Source organism: Apis florea, unplaced genomic scaffold (assembly GCF_048593485.1).
Source record: "Apis florea isolate Af1SG1 unplaced genomic scaffold, ASM4859348v1 contig_1914_pilon, whole genome shotgun sequence".
NCBI classification, from domain to species: domain Eukaryota; kingdom Metazoa; phylum Arthropoda; class Insecta; order Hymenoptera; family Apidae; genus Apis; species Apis florea.
Genome location: NW_028256504.1, coordinates 2482430 through 2496754, shown reverse-complemented (window position 1 = coordinate 2496754; position 14325 = coordinate 2482430). Strand labels below are relative to the sequence as shown.

Sequence of the window (14325 nt, the reverse complement as noted above, 5' to 3'; positions counted from 1 at the left end):
AAAAAATAGTCGCAACACGTAGTTCATATTTTCAAAGTTAGAAACTTTTAATTAAATTTATTGGACAATATATGTGCACTTTTTTTTGAAACGAACGAATAAAATTCACGGGATATGCATAACGAGAAGAGATTAGAAACGCATAAACGCGTTTGAGTATGCGCAATATATTTTGATTCAATATAAAAATGTATTAAAATCGTTGCTTCGATGAATCACTGATATTTTAACCGATACAAAAAGGAATAATTCGATTACTAAAATATCATAGATACAATTACATTAAAAAAAAAAAAAATTCTCCGAACAACTTACAATTACATTATAATCTTCATAAGCATCGTACACCAGAAAATTATCTTTCTCCATAAATCTGTTTAAACACCGCAAGTTCAGATTTCACGTCCTCGCGTGCCTGTTGCGCTGTAACGCGCGTGTGTGCATACTCTCGAGCGTGGTGCGCACACACGTACACGCTCGATCCGAGTCTCGTGTTACGCGACGATGAAAGAAAAAGCCTGGTCGGATGTCAGAATTTCACAGCGACAAGAGGCTGCGGAATCTGTTTCCATGGATCTCGTGTACGAAAACAGGGAAAGGCACTTTTTAAATTCGAGAAAAAAAAAATCGCGGAGCATCGCGTGCGGTTAGCAATGGCCATTCGCGCGTTCCGATTGGTCGACGCCCGCACGTGCGCATAACCCCTTTTTCAGGCAACGATGCATAGGGGCTCGATGCGTCGTGCTCAGTCGGTTTCGATCCTTGTAGGAGGGAGGATGTTGTCCGCTCGTTTGCCGGCGACGAAACGTCAAGCGAAGTTTGGTTAACGTTTCTCGCTTCCCGATATCGAAAATATTAATTGTTATGGGACGATAGGGATGGTACGCGTCGGATCGTGTCGGATAGTTGGACGTCGAGAATTGAACGTGGCAAAGCGTTTACATCGCTCGCAAATGTTTACGTGGTAAGAGGCAGTGACGGACTGAGAACACAGAGAGGTTCTTCGCGATTGTGCGACGTTTACACGTGCGTTCCTACGATATATATACGATCATCGATCGATTTGGCGAGAGTTGGTCTGTCAGCAGGGCTGCGGTTCGAATCGAGTGAAAAATGAGAACTACATCGTTGCTCGCTCTCGTTGTCTGTCTGCAGTGCCATATCACTGGTATCGTAGCTGGTAAGTCATATTTTTCGCCCATTTATTTGCCTGCTCCGGTCACGTGATTCTTGAACATGGGAACGTGTCGTAATTAAAATGTACACGAATTACGATATAATTATATTTTACTTTTGTTCCATCGAATGAAATAATTTTCGATGTAATTCCCGTTATTTTTCGACTTGCGAAATTTAAGGAATAATGTTTTTTCACCGATGTTAAACAACTTTCAATTTTCCCGTTTTAAATATATATTATATTTCTCGCACTTCAAAAAGGAAAGTATAATATTCTCCGGTATAAACGGTTTAAAATACGAAGCGAAAATAAATATTTGCATCAAGCACTATAGGTAGGAGGCAAGACTGGGATAGAACGTGACAAGTGATGTAAGACCTCTATTATCATATTTTACTCGTTACCCGATATTTAAGACATTATATTACGCGGGCAACATTTTTATAGTAAAATATACGAGACCCAAGACAAGAATTTAAATTTGAATAAAAATTCAATTACTTTGTTTTATTTCAAAGTATTTTTCATTTATCTTACAACAGAATTTACCAGAAATGTACTAAAAAAAAAAAAAAAAAAAAAAAACGATAAAAGAGATATTTCTACATTCTATTAAAACATACAACCCTTTGTTTACTACTATTTTTTCACGTCTTTAAAATCAATCGAATTTTCCTTGGCGAGAATCGATATTTGTTTAGGGCCACAATTTCATATTCTGCCAGGTTCATATTTGTTTCTCTGTCGCCAAATACAATACAATGCGAATGCTGCTTGCGGCCGTCTGTGCATTCGAGATAAGATGCTTTAATCCGTCGGTATAACGCATTCGCGATCCTAAACGAGAAAATTCCTTCGAATAAACGATTACAAGGAAGCGAGGAAAATATATCTCCACGTTTTGTTAATATAATCTTTCTCCGACATACGTCCAAATTGCTTGAATTTTCCTCCCCTTGTCGTTCGAACTTCTTAAAAGGAATATATTATTCGATCGACGAATAATGGAATTTCGTAGATCTTTTTTTTTTTTTACATAAATCAAAAATAAAAATTCGCAAATTGAATATGAATTAATATCTCTATCAAAGTGGAAAGGAAAAACTTCTCCAAAATTTTATCAAGTAAAAACTGGAGAAATTGTTTACCGATAAAATTTTATCCATCTTTTACTTGTTTTTAATCTATATATATAAAAAAAATTTATTATCAATCGAATAACTCGTACACAAAAATTCCCATTAAAAAATCAAATTCTTCGTTAAAAAGAAAAGATAAAAAAAAAAAATAAAAAACTTTCTCATCGTTAAGATTATTTCCAAGAGAAACTTGGAACATAACCTCGTGTTAGTCTCTCTCTAAGTCTTTCTTAAAAAAAAAAAAAAAAAAAAAAAACCAATTCTCACCCTCCTCCTCCCCTCTTCCAAACATTCAAGCAAATTAAGCCAACCAAGTTTCAATTGGATATAAATTGAAATCGCAGCCAGGCCTGGCACGAAATCTCACACGAGAGGTTGCATCGAATGGTCGAGGCCATCTTTACGGGGAGAGGAAAGGGGGAGAACAGGGATCTCTGCATGCTCTCTGGCAAGTTGTAACAGCTAACGAGCAGGGTGGAGAAGCCACCCTTCCAAGTTTCCTTCCTCTCCGCCTTTAAGAACCTCTCTCTCTCCTTCACCCTCGGAGGAACGGTTTGTTTCCATCCTCTGGAGCGGATGGAAAGAGCGTAATTTCGAGAGAAATTTTTTGGAGCTGAAGTAATGTCGGCACAATTTCGACGATAACCCTTCTTCCTCTCTCTCTCTCTCTCTCTCTCTCTCTCCTTTTTCTCTTCTCTTCCCTTTGTTCCGAGCTGTTTGCTGCATGGTCTCACCACCACCCTCCTCGTGAAGATTTTTCGAGCATCGTTGTCGGTGTTCACTCGCAGCACAAACACGCTGCTCGTCGAGGAATCGTGAAGAGAGAGGGGGAGGGAGGATTCGAGTAACAGGTTTCGTCGAGAATCACGCATATCTACGGATTGATTTGACGCTTCATTTGACGATCTTCTTAATTTTTTAATCGAATCGATGCTCTTTTGTTAACAGGCGTATATTATTGGATATATAAGAGAATAAATCATGGAAATAGTTGAAAATTACATATTACAATTGCTCGAAGGATTCGTTTCAGAGAAAGAATTAAAAGAAGGGGGGAAAGTGTGTACATCTTTTAAGGTGAAGAAGGAAAGTTAGGTGAATAATTAAGAAGGAAGTGACGACGAGATTTTTATTCAAAAAAAAAAAAAGTAATGGTGAATATTCGTCGTCACGAGATCATCGTAAAATTTAGTCGACGTTCAAATCCCCGCCCGGTGATTCTTCGTTTAACAAAGCGTGTTTCAAGAACCATTACGGGTCCACGGAACCCGTAAACCCGCGTATAACTCTGGGTGAACAGCTTAGTAAAAGAAAAATACTTGACCCTTTTATAATTAGCGCTCGTTCCCTCTTCCCATTCCTCTGCTTTTTCCTCCAATTCATCATCGTATTCTATCAAGAACGTCGTCAAGATGAATTAGAATGGCGTGGTGGATCATTATCTATATTTCCAAGCCATATATATATATTCGTATTTTGGTTGTTTCTGAATTCATAATTTAATATTTATGTATACAATATACAGTTTTTAATGTAATTGGAGGATAATCGACTTCTTTTTCTATTTTGTGAAAATTTATCGCTCAGTATTCCGTGAATCCGTGTAAAATACATACGTAGAAAATTCGGAAAGAAAGAGTTGGCTCGGAATTTATTGGTGTAAACTACTTGTAGCGCCTCTCAAAACGTTAAAATATCACTCGACTCAATTTTTTTTTTTTCAAAAAAAAACCGTAACTATTCTGTAAGCCTATCTATTTCTCAGGGATCTTAAAAAATTTCATGGGAAAAATAATCACGAAATTTCAATTAATTGTTACAAATATTAAAAAAGATTTTTAAACAATTATTTAACACCTATCAGGAATCTTAAAATTTAAAGGAAGAAAAAGAATCAAAAGAAATTTCAATTAACGAGAAACAATTTGTTGCAAATATTGAAAAATATTGGAGAAAGAGATTTTAAACTACTATTTGGAACCTATCCAAAGGACGAACTGTTCTATTCCCGTGAATACTAGCCCCAGAGGATCGAAGAGTAGGAGGAGGAGGAAGAGGAAGAGGGAGAATCTTCTCGTCGACACGCCTAATCGACGGGTTAAATCTTAATTTTCTTCAGACACGTCTTTTCTCAAGAAACGAGGCCCTATATTACGCATTGCGCCAGAGAAGATCGTTGGAAGAGAGAGGGGAGGAGGAGGATGTTGGGAGAGAAAGAGAGTGGAGGGGTTGATTAAATTTCTTGATTATCCTGATTCACCACGGCTCGATGCAAATGGACGAGGAAGGTTTCGAAAGCGAGGGTTTTCTTCTTGCAAAGAGAATATTTCCTCTTCTTTTGTGTCCCCTTCTTTGTTTGCGTTTTGGACACGGTGATTGTGTGACGCGTCTGGTCGTTTGATGGAATAAATTTTTCGCTTCGACGAGTCGAAACAACGGGGAAAGGTGGTAAAAATCGTAACTGGGCATAACATATTTTCGAGCTATATTTTTTTTTTTTTTTTTTTTTAAACGAAGATACAAATTGTGTGATGTTTTTATTCGAATGGAAATATCAAGCGTTAATTTTGAATGTTGATTCAATGATTTCAACAACTCGAGAGTAATATCTTCTAATATTTGCAAAAATAATAACAATAAGTCCCTTAAGTTTTTAAGGGAGAAAATCGGATTTGTTTTAGTGTTGCGTGCGAAAAAGGATCGTGAAGGATGAAGCGAAATCTACTTAACCTTTCTTCTCCTTCGCTCTTGTTTATACAAATTTTGCATAAACATCTCCAATTCAACGACGAGAGAACAGAAGAAAAGCTAAATAGAATGATTCAAGTGAAATGAGCAATAAAGAAACAAAAGAAATTCTATTTTTCACCTCGATGAAGAATGTATATTATGCTGATTAAAATATAATCTGGAAAAAAGTATGTCTCTCGACATGTTGAAGACATATCCTTCCATCTTTTGGGAAAAAAGTTAATCGAACGTGCAAACAACGCGTGATCCGGCCACGTGTTCGTGAACATATTTTTCGCCAACAATTACTGCCGCGTTTCGCATAAATCTATTGGTTATCCCCGTTATTTCTGGAGGGGGAAAAATGGGAGAGAAAAAGTGCGAGGGATAGAGAATAAAATATTATTTGGTCCGCGGGATATTTTGCCCCGCGTAAGTGGGCCGCGACCGAGAAACTTCGAGAAACATCTCCGCCTGCCGAAGCTCGTCTATTCGCAATTATATCGTTCCACACGCTCGTCCACGCCTAGTAAACATTTCAACTGCGATAACAAGAGTCGAGGAGTTATGAAATCATTTGTGAATATTTTTTTTTGTCGAATTAAATTTTCTCATCTTGCGATCTTATCCAATTTAATTTCTTCCTTGAATCATTATGATTCGATTACGAAAGATATCTTGTAAGTTTTAATCATTTCTTGCTATTTGATATTTGTCATATGGAATCGTATATTTCGCTGGATCTATCAATTATTCCAAACGTGTTATAAATTTCTGGTAGAAACCGATAAATTTATACGATGTAATTTACATTCTTAAGGATTAGAATGTATTATACTCGTGGCGTTGCGCTGAAACTGAAAGCTTGTTTACTTATAGCACGGAGTGTACACAGCACGCGTACACAGACAGAAATGGCGACTATATGTTTTTCGACCTTCGCCGGTTATTAACGGCGAATTTAAATGTCCTTTCTCGCAAGCGGAGTGGAAAAAATCTCTCGTTATCTTTGAAAGCGATGTCTCGTCCCGTGGCGGAGTTTCCAAGCTCTGCGCGCCTCAGGGACGCGAAAACGCGAAATAAAGTGAAATTGAAGAGAGAGAGAGAGAGAGAGAGAAATTCTCTGATCCACACTCTCTCCAGGATATCCCACGTATAGTCTCTTTCTTACCCGACGGCGAAACGTTATACGAAGTTGGATACGAGGTTCGTGCAAAGCTCGAGGCTTTGCTGGTGTTATTTAAGCTATGATCGAGGTATATATTATCGAGGTCTGACTTATCCTTTGCCGAGCTACTTGCTCGTGCTGACATTACTTATTCTCGTTTATTTATTTATCAGTAGAGTATGAGAATGTAAAATTTGGAAGGAATGCAAGATTGTAATGTTATATAAATGATGAAAAAAATAAAAGTAAACGTTTGGAGGGTAGCCATTATAAGTCTGACTTATCCTTTGCGTGTGAGAAAACGTAAAATTTAATCGTTATGAAATTTTTAATGTTTATAAATAGGAGAGACAGTAAAATTGAACGTAAAAGTAAAATTATAAATACGAAGGCTAGTGATGGAGATACACGTATGGGCGATCGTTACAGGTCTGACTCGTTCTTTGTTGCGCTACTTGTTCGATTGTTGTTGCAAACACAAGGTTTATTTGTTAATGGATGCGAGAAAATGTAAAATTTGATTTGTGAAGGGTAAAATTGTGAAGAAAAGATAACGAAAAAAAGAAAAATTTACAGATATGGTGTACAATATGTATATTTCTTCTTAAAATTAAATTTAATTTGTATTTTTCCTTCTATTTAATTAATTATGCATGAATTATATCCTTCTTATAGAAAATTCAATATTGAATATTATTTTTTGATACGAGTTTTCGTGTAAAACTCTAGACAGTGATAGATCTGTACGCTTGAGCAGACGAATCGCTTCGAGTCCGGCTTATCCTTTACCGCGCTACTTCTTGTTACATAATAAACAGCACTTATGTACTTAGAAGGATAAAAGGAAATTCTTTGGAGCAACGATAAATATATTATAAATTACGATTTTTTCTACAAAAAAAAAATTATAGACGCATATAAATATTCAGAAGCAACATGTAAAGCGTAACAAATGATTGAACGAAACATTCCACGCAACAGCTACTACAAAATCCAATCAAATATCCAACGTTTCACGCGATGAAACACAAAGAAATCAATCGAAAACAATTCGTTCGATTCACCATAGTCCATAATCGCAAATCGAGAAATAAAAAAAAAAAAAAAAAAAAAGATGAAAGAAGGTGACCTGTGCAAAATCTGTATTTTCCCCTGTAACGAGATTCGATTAACCAAGATCTCCAAAAAAAAAAAGAAAAATCGTCGACAAAATTATTTACGAGCCGAATCTGAAGTTCGAACGAACGTTTGCCGTAAACGAGAACATTTACAACATCGACTCCGACCACTCGATTTCTCTTCTCTCACATTTTTCTTCGCCCTTTTCCTCCTCGTCGCGATATTTTCCAACCTTTCTTTCGCCGCTTAGCAACGAAAACGAGTAGTAAAGCCCCGCGGTAAGATAAATCGCCACGGGTCCATTGCCTTTTCGCCCATTAAATTACCTTCGCGCAACGCGCCATTTATCCCGCGTGGGAAAAACGTGTACGGGTATAGATGGCGCGGTTCCACATCTGATACAAACTGCATCCGCGAGATAACGGCGATGGTCGACAAGGAGGAGAAAATTTGAAACGACCAGGGTTTATTATTGCTATCAACCCTTTTATTTATTAGCGAATTTTGAAAAGACTTGGAAAGATAGCTACAGCTTGTTGCAAGGCTTGATTAAGGCGATACAGTTTTTTTTGCTCTCAGGTTTTACTTTTTATAAAAAAGGGATTGTTATTGTGAGTATAAAAGAATCTTTTTCTACAAAGTTTCTTGGAGGATCTTTAAATTAACGAAATATCGAAATTCATCGTTCATTCAAACGTTGTGATATTTTTATTACAATAAACGAAATGTGTATTTATAAATATCGATTTTAATAATTTTGAGATTCAAAATTCAGAGATTTCGACCTAAAAGTTGGACTGTTTGTTAATGGAAGTAGGTAAAACCGTTGATAGAACGCGGATCTTTTAAAAATATTACGAAAAATAGAAAAAAAAAAGAGAAAAATGGAGCATTGAAGGCGATTTCAACTTCAAGAGTGTTGCAATAAAAGTTGGTGAAAAGCAGCCGGTATTAAAAGCGGAAATATAGCACAAGGGAAAAAACGGCAAGGCGGTAGGAATAAAAAAACAAGCGTTAAGAATATTCAAAAGTAGTTTCATCGAGTTGTAAAACATTTACAGTGATGTAGAAAAAAAAAAAAGAAAAAGGAAATCTTTTATCGGATTAATTAATTGGGATAAGACGCGTAATTGGTAACTTTATATAAGTGATAATCTCAGGGGAAAGTGATATTGAATATTTTCTTAATAACGTATCTCTTTGTGATATTATAAATGCAATACTTTATTTCAAGAATTTGTATTTATTTCTGATAAAACGATTATAGAGAATATTTTATATACAAAAATGAAAGAACGAAGGGTAAAATTTGTCGCTTCAAAGATTCGAGTAGATTCTATTCAATTTCAATCAAGGACGAAAATTTGAAAAAAACGATAAAAAAAAAAATTTTAAATACTTCATCGTACGTTTCATTTATTTTCACGTATAAATTATCAGTGATCCAAAATCAATGAAATTCGTTTAAAAATTTTCGAACGAACAAATTTTATCCCTCGTTCCATTATTCCACTCATTTTTCGTATCCGAAGAATATCTCGTCCTTGCACATTGATTACGCGCCTTCTTATTATACTCAAATATTGCCTTGAATTTAATGATCATGAAAAAAGAAAATGGAGAATTCCGTTTCTAAACCAAGGAAGATGTTACATCAATTTGCACGATCGCATACGATCGTTATCGAGGATAACAACGCTCGAGAACAGCACAGACAAATCTTATTTATAATTTTATTTTCGATGTTCGCCGCCATGCGTCGCTGCACGCTTTGTTCCCTTTGACGAGCGATGATTAAAGCGCGGGACACCGGGTGTCCGTTTGCATCGCGATTTATTCTCCCCCTTTTTTTGGGACTCTAATTTTTTTCTGACTTTTTTCTTTCTTTTGTGCGTCGTGTCTTGGTTGAAATTAATTTTTCAACGTCGCCAATCACGGTTATTACCGTTATTATTATTTTTCTAGGCAGAGTTTTCAGACTTTGACGCGGAGGAAGGTGGAAGAAAATGGAGCGATTTTTTCTTTTCTTTTCTTTTTTTTTTCTTCGCCGAATTTTTAAACGGTTTGAAAACGGTTTTACGTCAACCATCGGGGAATGAGATTATTTTTCTTTTTTTTTTTCTTTTTGGTCGGAGAAAAATTTGAATTAAACGTTCTCCTCTTTGTTGTTAATTAACGTCCGAATAAAATGTGAAAATTGAAAATTTTCGTTTGAAAAACGCTTTTTACACGGGATGGGATAATTAAGGAGCGATTAGGAAAAAATGGGACCCGATTTTCCACAAGAATGAAAAGTGTACGCGTTTTTATTATTGGTGGTACAAATTTTAATAAAGACGGGTCTCTAAAAAGGGATAAAACCCATCCGGATTCTCGAAAGAATTTTTCTTACGAGATTCTCCCAGAGAATTTTCTCCCAACTTTAAGGAATTTCTAGAACTTTGAACGAAATTCTCGAGTGCAAAATATTGGACCTTTTCCCCATCGATTAAGCTTGTAGAAATAAAATAATTTAATCTATATATAGGAATTCCGTGTAAATTAAAAATCGTCATTTTCTACGATTCCCGGCGTTCACGTTGTGCTTTATTTATACGAATAACTGTGTCCAAGTTAAAACGTACAGTTATCAATTTAATCCAACCTAACCTCAACTTCTTCTATTCTATATATAAAATCGTAATAAAAGATATAAAAATTTACCGATTTATCGTTTCAACCTGAGAAACTACTCCTCAACTGTTAAACTTAATATTTATCAACTCGGAAAATTGTATAAAAATTAAAAGTTTTTACTTTTCTCGTTGCCTTCGAGACGAGATCAATCCATCTTCAATCTAATATCTCCTCAAGGTCGAGATCCCAATAAAAATTCATCGACCAATTTATTCCTCGCCAAACTCTATCAAACTTACCGGTTAAACTGGAGGCAGGGTCGTCGCGAGCGAAAGTCCAAGTTCATCCCTGGTCCCTGGTCTTTCAAGCGCCCAAACTTTCCATCACGAGTTCCTATTCACGATACTTTGTCGAACAAGTTTCTCCCTGTGATCCGAACCGTATCGAGACGATACGCGATATTCCGATGTATTTCGTTCGGGGCTGTTTGTCGTATCGCTGCTACCATCTCACTTCTCACTTTTAGACGGAACGTCGACGACGAGCTTAGAGCTCATCGACTGCTTCTCTCTTTGTCTCGTTTGCACGAAGACGAAATTCGAATTAATTCTCTACAGATGAGGTAAAAAATTTTCTCTTTTTCTTCCTAAGAATTATACAGATATATATGTATATATATTAATCAGTGATCCAATCCTCTTTGAATTATTCTTAAACAAATTTCTTTTTCAGGAATCGTGCTTCTTCGTGCTGTACGAGTTTATATTACAAATATGTGCGTGAAAAATTGGCAAAGTGATTCGAAAATTAAAAAGAATTGAAGAACAATCGTTTACGATTCGAGAATAAAAAGTGATGATATCTATATAAATAAATCTCGTCCAATATTTTTTCGCCTCTCCAGAATCGAGCCTTCGAACATAACCTAACTACGAGTATATCGACACATAAACGCGATACAATAATATAAATAAAAAAGAAAAAAAAAAAAAAGAAAAATCTTCCAATTCCTCCAAGATAAAAGTAAGTTTTTAGTTAGAAAGCACACGTAAGCCCTCGAAAGCGAATAGATTCGCTTAAGAATCGCGACATTTACGGCCACGTGGTCCGTCCAAAGTGTCTTTTGTTCTTTCGCGTGCATTAACCAGGCGTGTGTGTGTTTGGTGCCATAAAAAGCGCGCATACACGCGGACACGTTGCGTGCGCATACGGAGGGATAAGCGAGCACGAGCGTTGTACACAAGACCGAGTGCTTTTTCGTTAAAAGCGGGTAGCCACGGGAAGAGCATTTAGGCGAAAAACGGTACAGCCTTATCTTCTCAAGTGGCAACAGCTAAAGGACGCCGGTTGCCTTTAATATTTCGTGCATTTTCCTTGATTACTCTCCACGTTCCCCTCTTTTCTAACTCCTCGATAAAACGTATCTCTTTGTATCGTGAGTAAGAATGGAATTCGTGAATATTATGGAGCGATATCTGGTTACGATGTGTATATGTTGTGTCGTAGTCGATATATGAGTGGTCACGTCGTTTATCAAAGTGAGAAGATTATTTTCTTGAAACGTAACCGTATTTTCACAAACGATGCATTAAATATGTAGGGTTCGTTAAAATTATTATATCTATTTTTAGTTGGATTAACAAAGTTTCTTTTCATATTTTCGTTGTTATCCTGATAATCTTTTCTTGAAACATAACCTCACTTTGCGATGAACAAACGACGTATAAGACGCAAGTATTAAATATGGCGGTCATCCAGAGTGTAATATTCGATGAATAACCACGGTAATTTTGTAATTCTCTTAATTTGTAATATTAAATTCCTGAAATAAGCAATGAAATAGAAGAGAAACACATTATATGTGATAAGCTCAATGATGGAAGAATTCTATCTACGTAGCTTGAAACAGATCCGCTAAGTTTAACATCTTGGTGGGAAGAATCTGAGGAGAATCACGGGTTCAGCTTTCTCGCCAACGAAATTAGCGATTCAATTCTGAAAGTTGCGGGTGGAAAAGAGAAACTCGCGAAGAGAACAGTTTAGGAAAGTTCGTTCCTCGTTGTTTGAAAATTAGAGAGAAGTTTATCCGGATGCAAAAGAGGAAGAGTCGAGGAAGAAGAAGAAGAAGATTCGTACAAGGTGCGAGAAGCATGAGGTTTTCGTGGTTGCATCGAGGAATTGGCAAGCCGCTTTTGATAGTTGTTCGGAAATTCGAGTTGAAGGAATCAAAGGTAAAAATTGTAAAAATAAAATGGAGAATTTTGTGTATCGATTACGTGAAATTATCCGGATATTTTATTTACACATGGAAGATTAAAAATTTAAATTTTGAATTCAACTTTTAATAATTTACACGAGAATAAAAAAAAAATATTAAATTCAGCGCGCGTTTAAAAAAGAAAGGAAAAATATATTTTTCGAGAATAAAATCTCGAAACGATATTTCTCTGTAATTCTTCGTAATTAATATCTATGAAAGGCGAATATTTTGTTTGTATTTTACTCTCGCGATAATTTTTAAAACATACATTACCAAGGATTTTCGAATATAATTTTTCGAATTTGCATTAATTTAAAAATTAAGATACCTGTTAAAATATGGAAATTAGTCGATCGCTTTGTCAGAGATAGCTCGTGATATTTTTTCCACAAACATTCAGGCTCACGCTATACAGTTTCGGAAAGAAAGAAAGAAAGAAAAAAAAAAAAAAAAAACTCGCGTATCAGTGAAGGCTTCAGCTTCATCTCGATTGTTGCATACTGGCTGTAGAGAACGTTTTTTTCTTCTATTTTCCCTTCTAAACTGCAGGTGGAAGCGCACAAAAGGTACTCGGATTGCGTAACTATACAATTGTTTTGCCTTTGTTTTATTCCCCCATTGTTTCACATTTCTAACAACGGCGCGATTGTCGTTCATAAAATTAACCATATAAATTGAACTCTTTAACGTTTCAATTCTTACTTCGATTCAATTGTTCGTGAATCCCCAAGTGGATAAAGGTAATTAAGTATATTTTAAATACGTGGCAAATTTGTACGATTTTTTTACGCAAATCGAGTGTAATTAGAAATAAATAACACTTGGCCGTTTGAATAGTGTTTTATTTGATTGAAAAAAGTCTGTGAATAACATTGTCCGTTGCAAAGTGGATACAGTCGTTCTTATTCGATCATCAAAGTGCAATAACGTTGGGCACGATTAATACTTGGATGGGTGACCGCTTTGGAAGAAAAATATATAAAACACCCCACAAACTTTTGTGTGTGTCGCAATTTATATTATTCCGGATTACCTTATTAAATACCTATCGTCCAAAATACCTGTTCCTAAACTAATATAAAACTTTGTTTCCAACTCTCAAAGTCTATATATATATATCCAACTATAATAACCTACTTTTAATAAACATTCCAAAAACTCTAAAATACACTTACGACACACAAATTGTGCGCAGTTAATAGGGAATTAGTTTCTCGTTTGATCAACCAAAATCGACCACAATTTTAATGAATTAGATTTTCTCATCTGTGTGTGAATACGAAAAAAACACAACATTCTTTCTAAAAATATATTATACAATAAAGAAAATTTGAATCATTTCGAAATGATATAATTCTCTTGAAAATCTTGTTTGGAGAAGACACTTTTCTTCTTCGTTTCCGAAATTAGGAATTAGGATCTGATTAAATTAAATAAAAAATAAAAACATCGTTTTATCAAAACACGGCAAAAACTACGCAAAAAAAATTAAAAAGTGGGGATCTTTGAAAATGTCTGACCCAAAGTGAATTGGAACACGAGAATTGCGCGGTTAAAACACCAAGCAAAAAACACCTCCCATAAGCTTTTATATGTGTATGTAACCAGCTTAATACAGTATAACGCGTTTTGCACGTGTACGGACAGCCGCATGCGATACTTGTCGCCGTCTAATTTCCGGTGGCAGTTAAAGTCGTAGGCGGCGGGAACTTTGAGCCACGACGACAATCTGTGTCAAGTGAGCCTGTAATTGGAAGGCACTCGTATAACCTCGTTCCACGCGTATATAAGGAGAGGAGAATACAGTGCCCTTTTAAATACGTCAAACCTCCTCGAACGCGCAGACTTTTTTCCTTTCATCGTGGACAATCGAAAAATTCACGCTCGATCAACCGTGCCATACCCCATTATTTTCCTTGCCTTGGAAAATATTCCACCAGATATTTCGGATTATTTAATTTTTCAGAAAGTCGAATATCGACAAAGGGATAAACATTTGAACAATTGTGATATTCGAAAGAAAGATTTAATAAAGTTTCCTTATTTTCCTTCTAATTTCCCTTTCCAATTCTTGTCTCGCGTTATAATATATCACGTCGATTTGCATACGATT

General features: G+C 35.8%; 2 protein-coding genes across 2 annotated transcripts in view; one reads left to right on the top strand and one right to left on the bottom strand.

Moving 5' to 3' along the window:
- Positions 1-14325, bottom strand: part of wmd (serine-threonine kinase receptor-associated protein wmd) — a 54564-nt gene that overhangs the window by 5136 nt on the left and 35103 nt on the right. The gene's annotated exons all lie outside the window — the stretch shown is intronic.
- LOC100863282 (uncharacterized) overlaps positions 748-14325 on the top strand; it is a 77346-nt gene continuing 63768 nt past the window's right edge. The window contains exon 1 of the mRNA XM_003691015.4: positions 748-1180. Coding sequence (XP_003691063.1) covers positions 1114-1180 — 67 coding nt within the window. The 5' untranslated portion in view covers positions 748-1113. The remainder of the gene's footprint in view (positions 1181-14325) is intronic.